The sequence below is a fragment of the Bos javanicus genome, chromosome 8, assembly GCF_032452875.1.
Source record: "Bos javanicus breed banteng chromosome 8, ARS-OSU_banteng_1.0, whole genome shotgun sequence".
Taxonomy (NCBI): Eukaryota; Metazoa; Chordata; class Mammalia; order Artiodactyla; family Bovidae; genus Bos; species Bos javanicus.
This window is the reverse complement of record NC_083875.1, coordinates 9,254,469-9,273,047: the sequence shown is the minus strand read 5'-3', so window position 1 is coordinate 9,273,047 and position 18,579 is coordinate 9,254,469. Positions and strand designations below refer to the sequence as shown.

The 18,579-nt window shown below is 50.5% G+C and overlaps 1 protein-coding gene across 1 annotated transcript in view; it reads right to left on the bottom strand.

Moving 5' to 3' along the window:
• Window positions 1–1,174: 1,174 nt before the first annotated feature.
• RP1L1 (RP1 like 1) overlaps window positions 1,175–18,579 on the bottom strand; it is a 41,556-nt gene continuing 24,151 nt past the window's right edge. Inside the window, exons 5-7 of the mRNA XM_061427016.1 lie at window positions 5,622–5,937; window positions 5,399–5,509; window positions 1,175–1,394 (exon numbers count right to left, since the gene is read on the bottom strand). Of these exons, the coding sequence (XP_061283000.1) occupies window positions 1,175–1,394; window positions 5,399–5,509; window positions 5,622–5,937 (647 nt within the window). The remainder of the gene's footprint in view (window positions 1,395–5,398; window positions 5,510–5,621; window positions 5,938–18,579) is intronic.

The window sequence follows — 18,579 nt, the reverse complement described above, 5'->3', positions numbered from 1 at the left end:
AAAACATAAAACAGAAACAATATTGTAACAAGTTCAATAAAGACTTTAAAAATGGTCCGCATCCAAAACAGATGAGGTTCCCTGTGTTGGCAGCGGGGTTCCCACCTGGGAACCCTGGAAAAGCCATGAACCCATGTCTCAAAGCAGAGCCTGGGCATGAGAGTGGGGCCACCAGAAGGTGCCCAGGTACCACCGAGACCAGGCGTCCAACTCAGGGCTGCACCGGGAGCCCAGAGCAAAGCCAGGACAGGCACCCAGGCTCTGGACTCTGGGAGCCGAAGCCAAGGCTGGCTGCCCCTGACCGGGTGAAGCTTTCAGCAAGAAGGTGGTCCCATGGGAGTTTAGAGCTCCTTCCGCACTGAGACCAAAGCTTGGAGGACTTTGGGCTTCACCCTCTTGCTCTGAGTGATCTTCCTTCGTGACACCCTGGGTAGTTAGACCCATTTCTTCCCCGATCTGGTCCCTCACACCTCACACCTTCTCTACTTGATCCCTGGCTCCAGCTCAGGATATCACATGCTGCCCGAGCACCCAGACAGCTTGTTCCCACCCTTGGAATTACTTCCCTGTCCTAACGTGCCACCTCCCACCTGCCTCCCCACCACGAGTCCCGTTGCCTACGCGAGGCCCTGTCTAACTCTGAAGCACACTTGCCCCCAGGGACACTGCCCTGAGGGTCCTAAGTGTTCTGAGGGTTTCCTGCCTCTGCAGCCACCACAGACCCTTTGCAGTGTCTTATTCGCCCCCACAGAGGTATCATATCCCAGAGCTTCCACCATTTAGGTTTATGCCCTGTAAGTGACAGCTCAGACAGTAAAGAATCCACCTGCAAGGCAGGAGACCTGGGTTCGATCCCGGGGCAGGACGATCCCCTGCAGAAGGGAATGGCAACCCACTCCAATGGTCTAGCCTGGAGAATCCCACGGCCATAGGAGCCTGGTGGGCCACAGTTTGTGGGGTCTCAAAGAGTTGGACATGACTGAGTGACTGAGCACACATGCCTATGAATTGGTGGGAGGGGGCCACAATTCAGCCCAAAACAGGGGGAGTAGTCTGTCTCTAAGATCATCTTGAAGAGCTCACTGATTCTATGAATAGTCAAGCAGATAAAGAGACAGAATAAAAAATACAAAGGAAGGATAGAGGGATCTGAACTTGAAGACTGGGGTGGGGGCTAATGTCCAGAGAGGCACGTCCCCCGTCTCAGCTGTCTCTTCAGTGTATAACCTGTTGGCATCTTGGGCAGCCTGAAGCCCACCATGGCCATCCACGGCTTTTTTGTGAGGGTCTCAGTCAGGTCTGCATGCAAGGTAATGATATCTGTGACGGTGACGAAGTGAACGGAAAGGCAGTAGGGTCCACTCTGGGTAGATGCTTTGAAAGAAGTGGCCCAGCTGGGGATGGGGAGAGGTGTATGGGGTTGGGACACTGAGGGGTTATGGATGCCCAGAAAGGCTGCTAATCCTGACCCAACGGGGTCACAAAAAGGTGAGGTAAGCAAAAGCCTTCCTAGGAATCCAAGATCCCTGATGGGGAGCCAGCATCTCCCCCAAAACTCCCTTGCCCGGGTGTGCATGTGTGTGTATGCAATGTGTGTTTGTGCCTCTGTGTGTGTATGCTTGCATGCATCCATGCGTGCGTGTTTGTGTATGTCTTCATGCACTGCAAGTGACCGAGTATCCCAGAGGAGGTGAGGGAAGATTTGGGCCCAGCCGGAGTGTGGAGGCTGCAATTCAGGCCACAGGGATCTTTGCACCTGAGCACCCCAGCAAGCACCTAATAAGCACCTGGTTTTCCCTTGGAGCAGACAGGGGCACCCACTTCTCTCCACAGCCCACCTCTTCTGCAGAGGCTTCTTTCTGGCTCCTTGTGGGTCTGTTTGCTCTTCTTTAGAGTGACAGGGACCAAAAGGATTTGAGAGAGGGGACATCTTCTGCCCAGAGTCAATGTGAGGGGTTCTGAGAAGCCCTTACACCCGTCATGTTACTCTGGAGCCCAAAGACACACTCCCGTGAGTTCCTCCGTGTGGTTTTCTGGGACGGGGGTGGGCAGGGGGCGGTGAGGGAGACTGTGGAGTACAAGGACACACTCCCGTGAGTTCCTCCATGTGGTTCTCCTGGAGGGTGGGGGCGAAGACTGTGGAGTACAAGCCATCCGCCTTCTGCAACCTGACCACGAGCACTGGCCGTGGGCATGGGAGCCAGAGGGACCAGCGCTGGGCTCCTGGCTCAGCCACTAGGCAATGTGGAACTGAGGGCAAAGTCTCTGATTCCCAGTCTCCTGGAATGTAGAATGGGGCTCTCTGCGCCTGCGGGGGAACCTTGCAGGCGCAGAATGAGATAAAAGGAGCTAAACCTGAAGCTCAGTTAGAGTAGGTGGGGCAGCCCTCCACCCCCACTCCTCCAGGGGTCACAAAGAGCAGGGTCGGGGGGCTTAGACTCCAGAGTGCCTGTCTCCACCCACCCTCTGTCTGTCTCTAGAAAACTCTTTGTTCAGCTGTCCTACCCCAAGGCTGCCTCTTAGCCAAACCTCCAAAGTCTGGGATTAAGATGAAGTTGAAAAACCAATGCATCGTTTCCACTTCCAGCAGCCCCCAAACTAGCAAAATCCCGGATCAGACCTAAAAAGGTTGCCTAGACCCTTCTCAGAACCCAGGACAGCCAGGGGTCCAGAGCTTCACCTCCTCAGGGGTCTGCAGATAGCGGCTCGGAGGCCAGGAATGCACCCTGCCCGACCCCACTTCTCACCTCTCTGTCCCCCCATGTCCATCCCCCACACATTCATTCCCTTGACCTCACACATTCATTCCCTACTTCATGAGCCCCAGCCCATGGTAGAGAAGAAGCCCCGCACCCACCTGGGTCCTCCCAGAGTTGACAACTCCTGCCCACTCCGCTCCTCCAGCTACAAGCAACTGAGAAAATGCTGAAGAACAAGAAAGGCCAAATGCCCACAGGCTGCTCCATGTCAAGCCTGTCATTCCCAAAGCACATCTCCATCCTAGACTCAGAATCAGAAGGCTGCTGAGTCAGGGTCTAGACCCTGTTCCCAGCTGAGCAGAGCCCCTCCTACTAGGAACCACGAGAGAACTTGCCCGTAGGCAGGGAGACGGGTCACCAAGACCCAGGAAAGAAAGCTAGGATGTCCCTGGCAAACCCACTCCCCATGCCTGAGACAGGCCTGTGACGAAGACTCAGACCCCTCCACGCCGTCTGTTCTACCTGGCCTCAACCCTGGGCTTCTGTCTGTTCTTTCAGGGTCTAGTTTTAGCGAGAGTCTGGCTAAGTCCATTTGCATACTTGACATCTAATCACTCTTGACATTGACATCGGATTAAATTCCTCATTCCCCGAGATCTCGCAGTTGATAACCAGCCACCCAGGGCTGCCTTCAGGGACAATCACGCTCTCGGATCCTTTTAGCAAGAATCCCTCTACCCTTGATATTGTCTCTTAGAGATCTCGATCCACTGACCTCTCCCTGCCAACTGCTCCTTAGAAACCCCCATGTATTCTTGTGGTATTCAGGGTTTAGCCCCGTCTGTCTCCCCTATCGCAACAGCCTGAACACTATTACAATAGTCCTGAGGTCTGAATGTTCGTTTCCTTAACAGTTAATATTAAAAGCAATGGAGGAAGGCATGGCAACCCATTCCAGTATTCCTGCCTGGGAAATCCCATGGACAGAGAAACCTGGTGGGCTACAGTCCATGGGGTCGCAAAGAGTCAGACATGACTGAGCGACTGAGCATGCAGGCACTAAACACAGCCAAGCAAACAGGTATCTGTTCTGTTGGGGTGGCTGTGTTGAAGACAGGTGCTTGCTTCTGAGTTTTACGAGCCATACAGCCAGCCAACTTTTGAGGATCAATCGTGAGGATTATTAACAATCCACAGAGTCGTGGCCAGGCAGAAGGTTCCAGGCTCTATCTAGGATTTCCCTTTCAGGGACAAGAATTTAGAGACAAGGACAGACGTCTCAGTAGGTCCAGGCATCAGCCCTGGCACTGACCCCCTCTGGCAGGGTGGAACCCCCACTACGTTAGAGGCTAGCAAAGCTGACACCTCTTTATTATGGATATGACTCAGAAATGAAGCCTGAGCTCGTGGTCACCCGTTCTCTGAGGGTCTCTGATTATCAGGGGGCGCTGCCCAAGGGCGTCTGTGGAACGCCAGGGGCTGTGGTCGCCTCTCACCTGGGGATGAGCTGGGCTGGTTTTACCCACCCCTTGAAATAGAGACTCCCCTCCAGGGCTACATTTGAGAAAGATTTGACCATGTGCTGTTTGATTCAGAACTTGGGAACCAAAAGAGACCCTAAATTCAGGCAGACCTCAGAGACACTGTGGGTCCGGTTCCAGGCCACAGAAGTAAAGTGGATATCACAATAAAGCCAGTCACACACATTTTTTTTTTTGGTTTCCTACTGCATATAAAAATTATGTTTATACTATACTATATTGTAGTCTATTAGGTATGCAATAACATTAAATTTAAAAAACCAGTATTGTACCTTAATTTAAAAATAATTTCTTACTAAAAAAAAAAAATACTACTAACCATCATCTGAGCCTTTAGAGTCATCATCTTCTTGCAATAGTAACTTCAAAGATCCCTGGTCAGAGAGCACGAGCACGGATATCTTCATAATGAAAAGGTGTGAAGAATTGTGAGAATTACTAACATGTGACACAGAGGAACCAAGGGAGCAAATGCTGCTGGAAAAATGGTGCTGATAGACTTGCTCGATGCAGGGTTCCCACAAACCCTCACTTTATAAATAATAATAATAATAAAAGTGATATCTGTGAGGCACTACCTCTATGTGGCCCACGCCCTCCTTTGACAGCTGGGAGCTGAAGCGTTGGGTAGAGAGCCCCCCCGCCATCCAAAACCAACCCGTTGAGGTGTGGGCAGAGCCAGGTTAGCATCCACACCTGGGTCCTTCCAGTGAGCAGGCTCTCACACAGTCTTCTCCAGAAAGACTCAGAGATGGAGCTCATAGTTATTTTTCACCTTGGCAGTTGGGAGAAAACTACCCTAAGTTTTCTTTGTGGGAGGAGGAAAAAATAAGAACCTGCAATTCAGCAGGGAGTACAATTTTAAAAATAAGTCTCCGGGCCAGTGCATTTAATGCCGGCCCCTTGGGGATGCAGGGCCCATAACTCAGGAGCACAATGGCTTTTCTTGTTGTGAATGAGTGTGAAGTGCCAGCAGAGGAAATAGGAAGCCCCCAATGCAGCCTGAATGGACCTGTGAACAGGCATAATAAAAGTTGTCCTGGATTTCCTCTACCACCAGGTGCTTCCGCCGGGACTTGTATTCATTCAGGCCTGGGGGTGGCCACCGTGCCAAACCTTCCCCGCGACCCCAGCCCCTGCTCACTCTCCTGACCTCACGCATCCAACAGGGGCCCCTCGGGCCTGGACTCCTGGGACTTGGTGGCAGATGAGCTTTCACCCCACCCAAGCGCCCCAAAGGTGGGGTTGGTTCTAGAGTAATGGGGAGGGCTGGGGTGGGAGACAGGAGGGGGGTCACCAGATTACAGCGCCTCCGTGCTGCGAGTCTGATAAGAGAAGCTTGTGGGAGGAAACCCGAGGGCACGTGGAGACAGGTGGTCACCAGCTACGAGTGACAGACACAGTGAGGGGTTTGGCCCATGCGGCAGGAGGTGCCAGCTGCAGGAAGGGTGGGGGTGAGAGGCTGAGAAGGACACCCATCAGTGAGGGGGGTGGAGATGCGTCCGCACCAGGCACAGACACTTGGGAACAGCCAGAGGTGAGCACCCGCAGGCCACCCACTTGCCGTGTGACTTCGAGCCTGCGGCTCTCTCCCGAACCTGCCCCTGGGCTCCCAAACGAGAAGGTTGGATGGAACACACTGCCCATCTGGTGCTGCCTCCTGTGATCTGAAGTCCGAATGTAAGCTGGGAATGCTTCTAACGAAAGGGAAAAGGAGACTGCGGTCTCAGAGGCCCACACCACCCAGCGGGGCATAGATGAGTGAGGCCAGCGTGGTGTGAGGTGGGGACTGTGGGGACAGGAAAATTCCAGCAAGACATGGGCCACAGAACACGCGCCTGCCCGCCGCCCAAGGGGGACTCCATCTAGTGCAGGCCTCCAGGCACCGGACGCTGAGGAAGCTGCTGAGACGGTGTGCATGCATGCTAAGTCGCTTCAGTCGTGTCCGACTCTGTGTGACCCCAGGCTCCTCTGTCCATGGGATTTCCCAGGCAAGATTACTGGAGTGGGTTGCTGTGCCCTCCTTCAGGGATCTTCCTGACCCAGGGATGGAACCTGCATCTCTTGTGTCTCCTGCATCGGCAGGCGGGTTCTTTACCACTAGTGCCACCTGGAAAGCTGGCCGAGATGGCAAGCCTGCCCTTTATTAACCATCTTAATAGAGCGGATTCAGAGAGATGCTGCCACATCCCTATGACAAAGCAAGGAGGGGCTTTGTCATTCTGAAATGGGGTAAGGTGAGGGGGGCGGTGGATTTACTCTCGAGGTATGAAAGAGAATGCACCAGAAATGCCTTGGCTCTTTACACAGTAGATGGTTTATAACAGGGGTCCCCAGTCTCCAGGATCTAATGTCTGATGATCTGAGGTGGAACTGATGTAATAGAAATGCAATGTGCTTGAATCGTCCCCAAAGCATTTCCTCCTCCCCTCCCCATGTCCCAGTCCATGGAAAGATCGTCTAACACAAAACTGATCCCTGGTGCCAAAAAGGCTGGGGACCACTGGTTTGCAACACACACCATCCAGGTGGATAAGAAGTCATGGACCAGCCACGGCCCTGATCCCGAGTAGGGAATCAGTCACCCACCCCCCCATCACAAGTAGGAAGCCTCACCTCTTCCTGGAAGCCTGCCCAGCTCTGGGGGATCCTGCCTGGAATCTGTGGATAGCTGACCCCTTGGGCACTAGAACATATTAACTGGGTTTGACAAAGACCCTGAGTCCTTGTCTTTTGAAGTAAAATGCTGACTCAAGAGTTAATGATGGGGAGATGTGAAGATATAGAGATAAATCAGAGCTGTTGAGCTGAGAAACTGGTAACAATTTAGACTATAAATCTGCCACATAGCAGAATTACCAAACTCTCAGTTCCCTGAAAGATATGGATAAAGGTCTGATACACATTCCTGAGCTGTTTTTACAGGAAGCAGACCTCCCTTCAGATGAAAACTGCTGACCGCAGGAGCATGGACCTTAGACTGGTTGAAACCAGAGAGTTGATGATGCCTGAAACTTCACCTTAATGTCAACCAATCCAAGAATTGTCCATGAGCTGATCACGCCCTACTCCTTGAACACTATAAAACTCCCCACGGCCCCTTCCAGTCTTGAAGGCATTAGCCCGCTGCGGCCCCCTTTGCCTGGCAAAGCAATAAAAGCCACTCTTTTCTACTTTGCCCAGAACTCCATCTGTCCATTTCTATCGGGCACCGATGAACCAAGTTCCGGCAACAGGGTCATTCCTCTTTGGCACCAGCACTGTGGCAGGGAGGGGACCCTCCAGCTGGAAGCCCTTTGTCCTCCCACGTCTAGCCTCCCGGTTCCATCTGTAAGACAGGAGGCGAGCCAAGCAGTCAACACGGACTAGGAACCGCCTGGGCGCTGAGCAGCCCTCTGGCTGCCAGTGTTTAGAGAGCAAGTTGGGACTATGGACGGCCCAGGTGTCTGATATCTTTATTAGTCACCTAAGGGCTGCTATTATCAGTGCTTAGGTTATGCATCCATCGCAGAATGAAGATAAGATTCATCTTCAGTTCCCCCAGGTGACGATGAAAACGACAATGATACGGCAATGGTGATGTTGCTGATAACACGGATAAGCAGCATCAGAGGGAATACAGAGTTACAGGCTTCTTGTACCATATGCCTTATGCGGAGTCTAGCAATAATATGATTCCAGAGACAGAGGACCCTGGCTGGCTATGGTCCATGGGGTCGCAAAGAGTTGGACACGACTGAAGCGGCTAACACTTTTACTTTCAATGATGATGTAAGAAGGGTGTATATTATTTTTCAAACATTTTTTTAACTTTTTGTTTTATACTGGAGTATAAAATAAACTGGAGTATAGCCAGTTAACAGTGTATGGTTTCAGGTGGACAACAAAATGATTCAACCATACATATTGTTGTCGTTGTTGTTTAGTCACTGAGTGATGTCCAACTCCGTGAGCCCATGGACTGTAACCCGCCAGGCTCCTCTGTCCATGGGATTCTCCAGGCAGGAATACTGGAGTGGGCTGCCATTTCCTTCTACAGGAGCTCTTCCTGACCCAGGGATTGAACCCGTGTCTCCTGCATTGCAGGCGGATTCTTAACCCCTGAGCCACACTCCCCTCCCATCTGTACTCCCCTCGCATCCAGGCTGCCACATGACATTGAGCAGAGTTTCCTGTGCTATACAGCAGGTCCTTGTTGGTTATCCATTTTAAATACAGCAGTATGTACATGTCCATCTCAAACTCCCCAACTATCCCTCCCCCCTGTGTTTCCCCCACTCCCTGCAACCATAATTTCGTTCTCTAAGGCTGTGAGTCTCTTTCTGTTTTGTAGATAAGTTCTTTTGTACCATTTCTTTTCAGATTCTGCATATAAGGGATGCCATATGATATTTCTCAGAAGGGTGAATTTATTCTGCAGGTAAGAGCATTGAGGCTTAGAGAAGCACAAGGGTCATATCTGCATCAAAGTTCTCATAACTAGTAAGTATCAGAGATGATTTTTCTTTCCCCACCCAAGGAATGAGGGTCTGCCAAGTGCTGTCCACCATGATGGCTTCATTCAGAGATGGTAAATGGGCTGAATATTGTCCACACTGGGGACATCTGCTGGGCTCTGAAACATCCCCGGGACTGGATGACTTTAGATTTTCTTAAAACAAATGTCGGACTCTTGGTCTTCCTCCAACTCTTTGGGAAGCTGAGTGGGTCTGGGGCCTCTGGCAGATCTCAGAGGATGGCCATACTGCCCTCTTCTCAATTGCCCACAGGACCTGAGCCTATCTGGGAGGACATCCTTGGTCAAGACCAGTTTGGGCCTAAGACCGTGGGATCAGCTACGTCGTGTGCTAGAAAGAGCCCGAGGCTTGGGCTCCAGCAATCCAGAGCTTGGCTTCTCTTCCGATTCCTTGACAGACTAGCTGTGGAATCAGGGGCCAAAATGACACGGCGTGAGCATTGACTGGTGCTCCACATGGTCACAGCACCGCCTCACTTCCAGGGCTGTTAGGAAAAGCACCTGAGCACAGCCTGGCACCTCTATGGGGTGCACTAGATTCACACACCTGACACAAGCATCACAGAAGAAAATGCAAGCCAGGGACTGCCCTGGTGGTCCAGTGGTGTAGGCCCCACGCTTCCAACGCAGGGGGCCCAGGTTCCATCGCTGGTTAGGGAACTAGATCCGACTTGCCACAAATAAGACCCAGTGCTCAGTCAGTCGCTCAGTCGTGTCCCACTCTGTGACCCCATGCACTGTAGCCCACCAGGCTCCTCTGTCCATAGGATTTTTCAGGCAAGAATACTAGAGTGGGTTGCCATGCCCTCCTCCATTCGACCCAGGGATCGAATCTGCGTCTCCTGCATTGCAGGCAGATCCTTTACCACTGAGCCACAAAAGTAAACAAACACAAGCCAGACAGAAAACCGGGATCCACAGTGTGTGGTCAGCAGAGTCAGGAGGACCGCTCAGGCCTGGGGTTCAGGCGCTGCCCCAGCTCCGAGCCCTGTAAGGAAAGAAAGTCTAGGATGGTGACCCTCTGTTCTAGGCTAGAACCTCTATGTCACAGGGCAGGCTGTGGTCAGCAAGGAGCCAGAAGCTGAGGTCCAGAAAATAACCTCTTTTGAGGGGCGGGGGCAGACAGAGAAGCTTTCTTTCCCTCGGGCCTCTTGCTCAGGCCAGGTCTTTATCATTCCATATGATTAAAGGTAGCGGACCCCTCCTCTATGAAAACGTGTGGACCAAACTCACCTCCTCTGAGACTGGAGGCAGCACAGATTTGCTTTTACTCCCAAGGACTCTGATAAATGGGAACACGCTTTCAGCCTGAGCCCACAGTGACTGGATGGTGGTATCTAAGTTCGAAATGACCAGTTGTGTTGAATACAGGCAAACAACACACACCCAGCCCTGATGTCATAGGATACGATGCAGGTGTTTAAGGGGAGGCTTTGTGGACTCAGCTACTGTGAGATTTGGTGGAGCCAGGCTAGGCTTGGAGTCGCAGAATCTGATGGCACTCTGACCACAGGACTCACTGGGTCTGTGGTCCTGGGTGAGGTACCTAGTCCCAAGAGCATTTGTTTTTCTCACCTGTAAAATGGGACAGTGGAATGACATGAGTGTAGGAACATTGTCTACAGTTGAATGGGATCTGGAGCTTCAAATACTGCCACGTGCTGTAGAAAAGCTGAGTGTTGTGTTCTTTGAGCCCTAAGGTTGGTTTTCTTGGCCTGAAGTCTCTCTTGGGACTTCCCTGGTGGGGCAGTGGATAAGAATCCGCCTGCCAGCACAGGAGATGTGGGTTCGATCCCACGTGCCTTGGAGCAGCTAACTGCTGAGCCTGTGTGAGCCCGTGCTCCACAGGAAGAGAAGCCACTGCAACGAGAAGTCCACACGCCGCAACCAAGAGAAGCCCCAGCTCCCTGCAACCGGAGAAAGCCCGCACAGCAATGAAGACCCAGGGCAGCCAGAAACAAGTAAATAAATAAATAAAATTATAAAAATAAATTTCAAAAAGCTCTTGCTCAAAGCCATCACGGTCTACCTGGGTGTTGTCCCTCTGCTCTTCTTGGGTGTAGGGAGGTGGGGCTGCCCCTGGTTAAATACGGTAATGGGTCACGGGCTTCTCCTGTTCTTGTTCCTGGGGGGAGCATCCGGGGAGCCTGCCGCCTCTCTCCCCACTTGCAGGCAGAAGGCAGTCTCTCTGGGAGTTGGGGAGATGCTATGGGAAGCAGGACACACTCACAAAGCCGAGGTTCTCCCTCCAGCCCTGCCATTCACCTGTCCTGTGGCCTGGGGCAAATCACACCCTCTCTCTGAGCCTGTTTTTGGCCTGGAATGATCTCTAAGATCCTTGCCAGCTCTGATCATTGTCCTTCAAAAACTCCACATGTAACCCCTTTGCTCTTAGAGCTCAGAATTCAATGCTACAGCAAGAAAAGCAGTTGATTCATTCTGGTCTGCTCTTCTGCCCCACTAGATAATCCCAAGAGTCATTGTCACCCCCGGCTTGTCCCTCCTGACACTGGCATGTCCAACCTGGGCCCTGACACTGCCCCGGACCTCCAGGCCTGTCTGACTGGCTCTCTCCTCCCAAACAATGAGATTTAGTGCTGGGGTGATCCCAGATCCCCCTCCCAGGCTATATCCACACCAACAAGGCCTCATCTAATACAGTGCTCCCACTCACAAAGCACCCCAACTTTTTGTTTAACAAAGAGTCAAGCAGTAGACACTTCATTTTGGAAAGGTTAGCAGATTGATGAGAGATCTGGGATCAAGCAGCCTTGGTGACGGGGAAGGGAAGTGTGGGACAAATTGAGAGAGTAGCACTCTGCCATGCGTAAAACAGCTAGCTTGTGGGAAGCTGCTGTAGAGCAGAGGGAGCTCAGCTCAGTGCCCTGTGATGATCTAGAGGGGTGGGATGAGGGGGAGGGAGGGAGGCTCAGCTGGGAGGGGATATATGTATATATTTAGCTGATTCACGCTGTTGTACAGCAGAAACGAACACACTATAAAGCAACTATTCTCCATTTAAATACACGAAGAAATAAGATCTGGGGTCAGTAAGGCCTTCCAGGGCCCCCCAGGTCAAACAGCTGGGCAACCTTCAGATCATTCTCTGTGGGTCATCTCTGTGTTAGTTTGATGATGCTCAGGGCAGGTTCATTAGCTGGACCCTTGATGAATAAAGGCTGATGGGAAGGGGCCTCTTGGCAATAGAGCAATTCGGCAGGGTAGGGACAGAGGATGGGTGTCACTGCACCCAGCTGGGCAATTGCCAAGGGACTGAGTCCAGTGATCAGATACTTCATAAAATAGCCAGTTTTGTGGTCCCATCTCCCTTAATCCTAAGGCAATGTCTGTTCTCAGATGAAACAGAGCAGAGCAGTCTGAGCACATGGTTAGGGTGGCCCCTTCCAGAAGGGCAGGCTGAGACCCGGATTCCAGCCCCGGCTTGGACCAGCTCACTCTAATGAGGGATGGGACAGGAGGAGGACACTGGTTTCCATGCCAGCAAAGACAGGGGACACTTGTCCTGGCGCAGTGCCCGGGCCGGCCATCAGGGGTCATCCTGGGAGCCAGACACACGGCTCCCAGACAGCCTCCTATAAATAGCTATAAATAGTCTTGGTTTTGTGTGTGCACACGCCTGGCCGCCGTGTACAGGGCGGCGTGCACAAGTCCGGGGCGCGGTGAATGGGGATTGTTGAGCGGGAGATGGCTTGTATTCACCGGCGCTGCTTGGGTTGGCGCCAGCCTCTTTTCTCCAGGCAATCCCATTTGGGCTATTGTGCCCATTATGGCTGATCCTTATCTTGGTTGTTTATCCAGTTGCTGTATAGATTGACTTTCTGAATGTCAGGGTTGGGCTGTTTCCATAACAGGAAGCTGCTTGCTGTCTTACTGTTTAAGAAACTCCAGTCTACACAATAGAGTCCCAACAAAACCCTAAACACTGCATGCGCCAGGGGGACCTCATTGAATCCAGCTCTTATTGTTTCTGTTGCAGGCTGAATCCTGTATTTACAGTCAGACGGGGGTGTGTGTGTGTGTGTGTGTGTGTGTGTGCGTGCACATGTGTGCATGCAGGCACAGGATATTAAGCCTGGCTTTTCACTTTCCAAGTTCTCAGCATAGATTAGGGTGCCCAGATTCCCCAGATGTAAACCTCCTGAAGGTGGGGGAGAGGGGACGAGTAGGGCCCATCCCCAGAGAGTTTCCTCCCGTTCTCCTGGGGCCTTGTGTTCAGAAGGAAGTTGGCGTTTGTGTTTTCATACCGGGGCACAAACAGTAGAACAAATGCTCAAGTCAGCATTGACCCAGGCGCCAAGACCCCTATGGAGGAAGTAGAAGATCAAAGGGAGTACTCGGCCCTGTTTCTGTCTGTCAGTATTATTTATTATCTTCTGAGCTGATTCCCAGGCCCAGTTTTCAAAAACCCCTCTAGGCTGGTTAAGGATCATGGATTCATCTTCAATTTTTTTCAAGCCTCCTCTCCAACCCTCAGCAGCCAAGGAGCTTAGAGAAGAAATCAAATGGAGTCTGAGACCTCTAGGGAGAGCTGCCTCCTGGCATATCAGAGAATCACCTGTTTAGAGCTTGGCTGGGAGCTCCTGGAAGGCTCAGGATCCCTCAGCCAAGTTCCTGGAGAGGAGGGAGGGGGTGCCACCTTGAAGTTGGAAGGACCCTATGAGCTTGCAGCCCCTTGGGATGTACTTCTCAATGGAGAACAACGCTGGGTTCCTTGGCAGTAGAGCCTCCTGGTTATCTTTAAACCTTGAAAATATAAACACAGATGAGTTTAGGCATCATACCTGATGTCACCAATGAAGCCAGGGAAATGGCTTATCAAGGCATCTCCAGCGGTTAAGGGAGCGTGTGCACAGTGGTCCTTCTTCCACAGAGCATAAGGGCTTTGCTTGACATTGTCCATCCTCATCTTGGGAAGGAGCAGGTGGACCCTAGATTCAGATGGTCAAGCACAGGTTGCAGAGAGACCAGTCAGTAGATTCATCAGGGTATTGTTAGCAGATCCCTTAGACCATGCAGTAGATCCCTTAGACCAACACGGCTGGGACCCTTTCTCGGCTTGAAGAAGCAAGTGATCTCAGCAGAAGTTTAAGGAGATGGAAGTGGGGTTGGTGGGTCCCAGAAGGAGCTGCAGATACTGTAGACCACACTGAGTTAATCCATTTCTTCCTTTTACAGGAGAGGAAGAGTGAAGATAAGACAAGCAAAGCGCCTGGACTCAGATCGCTGGTTAAATGCAGAGCTTCAGGAGAGGCTGGCCTGCTCCCCCAGCCCCCCAGCCTCCCAGTGAGGGGCAGTGGGAAGAGTGACCATTCCTCTCAAAGCCCCGATGAGAAGGAAGTGGCAGCCTCACCACCCAGAAAACCCAGGGACCAGAAAATGCAGACAAAGGGCTTCATCTCAAATGACTGGGTCATCCCAAATCACCACGCACACGTGTTTGTCACCTCCAGACATCTTCAGAAGAAAGTTTAGGTTTCCTGGGGGAGATGAGCCAATGGTCTGGACTTCTCTTAAATTAAGTAAAATTGGAGGTCCTGGGAGAAGAGAAGTGCTTAACGCTTGATTGTTAGAACAAGTTCTGAATTGACAAAGCCTTCCTTTCTGCTTGCAAAGAACTGATCCGGTGAGCTACAGACACCAGCCAAACCACCAAATCCAAAGAGGTAAGAAAAATTGAGTTTGTGTACTTGAACAAATGTGAACAGTCTTCTATTTCGATACTGATAGTTTTCTAAGGGCCACATAGTCCACGCTATCAGAGGCTTGAATCTGAATCTAAGACCAAAACTTCCATTTTGGTTGAAGACTCTTGTCTTATGGAGCAAATGATCATTGTCACCTTTTCCCACTCCCAGGGAAGGTTCCCTGGAAACGGCCTGGGAGGGAACCATTGCCCTGTGAGCTGTCGTGAAAGCCATTTAGCAGTAGAGGGCACTGTTTACCTAATATCCAAGCATGAGCCTGCGATGAGAGAAAGAATTCTGATGCTCTTAAGAGTGGTCATCTAGCTGCCTCTCCCATCTCCTCCAGACCATGTTCGACCAGCCTGATGGATGGGAAAGTTGTAAGTTCACAAAGAGCTCCCTGTCCTACTTGGCAACTCAGTCCTGTCATAGCCGTCTTCCTTGTTAAGAAGCTCTTAAACCAACCTGCACCCATTGTGTTACATTTCCTCTTGTTCTATGTCACTGACTTTGAACCTCGTGTCCACGGTGCTGCAGAGTGAATTGCTTCCCTGAGATGCCTTCCCTCTATTATTCTTGTTTGCCCAGCATTCACTACCATGGCAACCTCCCGCGGGTGGGGCACAGGGTAGGGTTGGGACAGCACAAATTGGACCTAATATGAACACTGCAGATTAAATTTAACATTGTCTGAAAATATGGGATAGAGCTAGATCTTATAAATGGTAAATAAAGAGCATTTAATTATCAATTGGGCTTACAGGTTAGGAGCCTTGTTCCTGTAAAACACAGGCAGACATCAGAATCACTGTTAGAAAATACTTTCAAGACACTCTGAACACAGGAAATAACCAGATGTCCTTAGTGTTATTCTCAAAATATTAGCCACATTTGTGGATAATGTTGACTTTGTTTTGAGATTTGGCCTTGGTCTACATGTGATGGCTCAGACAGTAAAGAATCTGCCTGCAATGCAGGAGATCTGGGTTCTATCCCTGGGTAGGAAAAATCCCCTGGAGAAGGGAATGGCTACCCACTCCAGTATTCTTGCCTGGAGAATTCCATGGACAGAGGAGCCTGGCGGGCTATAGTCCATGAGGTCACAAAGAATCAGACACGACTGAGTGACTGACACTTATATACGGTGGGTGGTTTACCCTGGAGCCAACAACGGTTAAGACTCAAGGTTCTTCTTGGCTAGCCAAGGGCCTAGCAATCTCTCGTTCAAACAGCATGTGTATTTGTGAAATTTGCAAGTATAAACTATTTTAATCCCAAATTGGTCAAAAGTGCTGTTTGTTTCTACTCTGATTTCTGTCCATCATACTTATCAACACACACACACACACACTTTAGTTGCTTCTGTGTAGTTAAACATGGCCAACTGTTCTGGTGTAGAAATAGCTTCCAGGCATACCCCAGTGCCAGCCCATGCCATTGATGAAGGCACAAGACCAGGCGTGGTGATCAGTGGGGACCTGTCTTAGGGCTCCAAGCACTAGAAGCCTGTCCCAAGCAGAGGATAAACACATATACAGAGCCAGAAGCTTGTCTGGATTATTTTTCTGGTTTCCTAATATTCCTGTTTTCCATCTTTTAAAAATCTGCTATTTGGGCAGAACTATGGAGAAAATAAAAAGATCAGTGGTCACCAGAAGTTGGGGGAGGGAGGGTTGGGCAGGGGAAGCCAAGGACATTTAGGGCAAGGAAATCACTTTATGGTCTTCTCATGGTGGAGACAAGTCACTGGACATTTGTCCAAACCCACAGGACTTGCCACACTGACTGTGCCTGCATGGTGAGCAATGCTCAGTCGTGTCCGAATCTTTGCGACCCCGTGGACTGCAGCCTGTCAGGCTCCACTGTCCACGGGATTTTCTGTCAAGAACACTGGAGTGAGTTGCCATTTCCTCCTCCAGGGGAACTTCCCAACCCAGGGACTGAAACTGCATTTCCTGCGTCTCCTGCATTGCAGGCAGATTCTTTATAACTGAGCCACCAGGAAGCCCCACACTAAGCCTGACCCTAATGTAAACCATGGTGATGATGAGGTGTTAAATCAGGGTCATCAGCTGTAACAAAGGCTCCGCTGTGGTGAGGGATGTTGATGGTGGGGGAGGCTATGCATATGCAGAGTGGCAAGGGTACATGGGAAATCTCTCTACCTTCTTCTCTATTTTGCTGTGAATCTAGAATGGCTCTGAAACATAGTCTTACAAAGTATGCAAATAGTTATCATTCATTTACTCATTCCAAATAAATATTCACTTATGAAACTTGTTATGCATTTGCAATCATGCAGGCTATTTTTAAGAAGCCCCTGGTTTGTTGAGATGCCCACCAAACCTGGGTCTGCCCTGCTCATAAGTCATAAGTCCTTGCCACGGTTATTAGCTCATACTTACAACTATGTCACTTTTCCATTTGGATTATAAATATCTTAAAGATGAAAAAGTACCTTTTGTTTCCTGTGCTCAGTGCATTAAGTAAAACTTTTCATTGGCTGGAGTTGATAGATGCCTCTCCCGATCCTCTTTGGCTGTTACCTGCAGGAGCTGTGTTACTGGTTTGTGGAACAGAGTGTAGAGAGTTCTGTCCTGAGATCTTTAGTTACTTGAAGGTGTCTTGAGCTGAAACAGGGGCTCCAGGGAAGCATGTAATTACCCATGTCAATAGAAGGGGACAGCAGAGAGTGAACCACCCAGAGAATTGCGTTCCTGGTACAGAGAACAAGATGATGGTCAATCCTTCCTGTTGCTCCCACCACTATTAGTGACTCTGAGGCACAGTATCTCACAGACTGAGAAACAGTCACCGCTTTCCGTTTCTTGAAATTCTGGAGTCCACTCCTTCCAGAGGGCAAAATTAGTGAATGTTTTGTCTCCTTTTCTCCAAGATCCTGCTTGGCTAGCGTTAAAAAATGGAGTTTTTTCAACAACCAAGATTCACGATGGTGAATCTTTCTTCACAGAAAAGCCACAATTCCAACTGTCCCAGAGCAGGTGAAGAAGAGTGGAAAATAAACTGAATATGTCTGGTAATTCTGTCAGGGACTGTCCCTGAAAGAGACACCAGTCATACCAGCACTTGCCAGCAGAGGGCAAGATGTCCCCGCTGGTGGGACTGAAGTTGGCTGAGCTACCTGTCTGGGTTCTTTTCTTTGGTCCACCTGGATTATCTGGACGAATCTGCAGAATTCTCTATTTGTACCCACTCTCTTTGAGGAGGTGGATCCACCAGAGGAGGCTGCAAAGAGCCCAGGGTCTAAATATCCCGCGTGGGCTGCTCTGGGGGCCTCAGACTTGGGGCCTCCCTGTGCCCTGGAGAGCCACCTCCAGGCTGCAGTTCTCCCAGAGGATTCTGGGATGAGAAAGATCTGAAGGTCCCTCTGCCCTCCCCTGTCCCGGCCCACTATCCCATTCCCAGTCCTGTCTGAACATCCCAACGACCTCCCTGCAGCATTCTGAACCCCACAAAAGGTCTTCTGTAGGGGTGCCTGATACAATCCAGGATGCTCAATTCAATTTGAATTTCAAATAAACAAAGAGTAATCTATTATTAATAATCTATCCCAAATATTGCAGGGGACATACTTACATGTTACAAATCCTTCTTGATCTAAAATTCAAGTTGAATTGGGTGTCTTTTCTCTTTATTTGCTAAATCTATACCATCTGGGGCTTCCCAGGTGGCTCAGACAGTAAAGAATCTGCCCGCAATGCAGGAGACTTGGGTTGGGAAGATACAGTGGAGAAATGAATGGCAACCCACTCCAATATTCTTGCCTGGAGAATTCCATGGGCAGAGGAGCCTGGCGAACTACAGTCCATGAGGTCACCAAGAGCCAGATACGACTGAGGTGAGACTTAGCACACGTGCATACCACCCCAGCTCTCCTGAGAAGCCTAAAATACTCTAACACAGTGCAGACCAAAAGCAAGATTCCTTCTCCCTCCCTCTAACCCCTTCTTCCCCCAAAACACTCTGGCTGGGATCTGCCTTATTAGGCCTGCTCTAATCTGAACCGCTCACTTCACACACTTTCATTTCCTCAGCCTTATTTGGTCCTGTCAATAAACCAGGCAGGCCTGCACCTAAACAGAAGGAAACAGACGCGG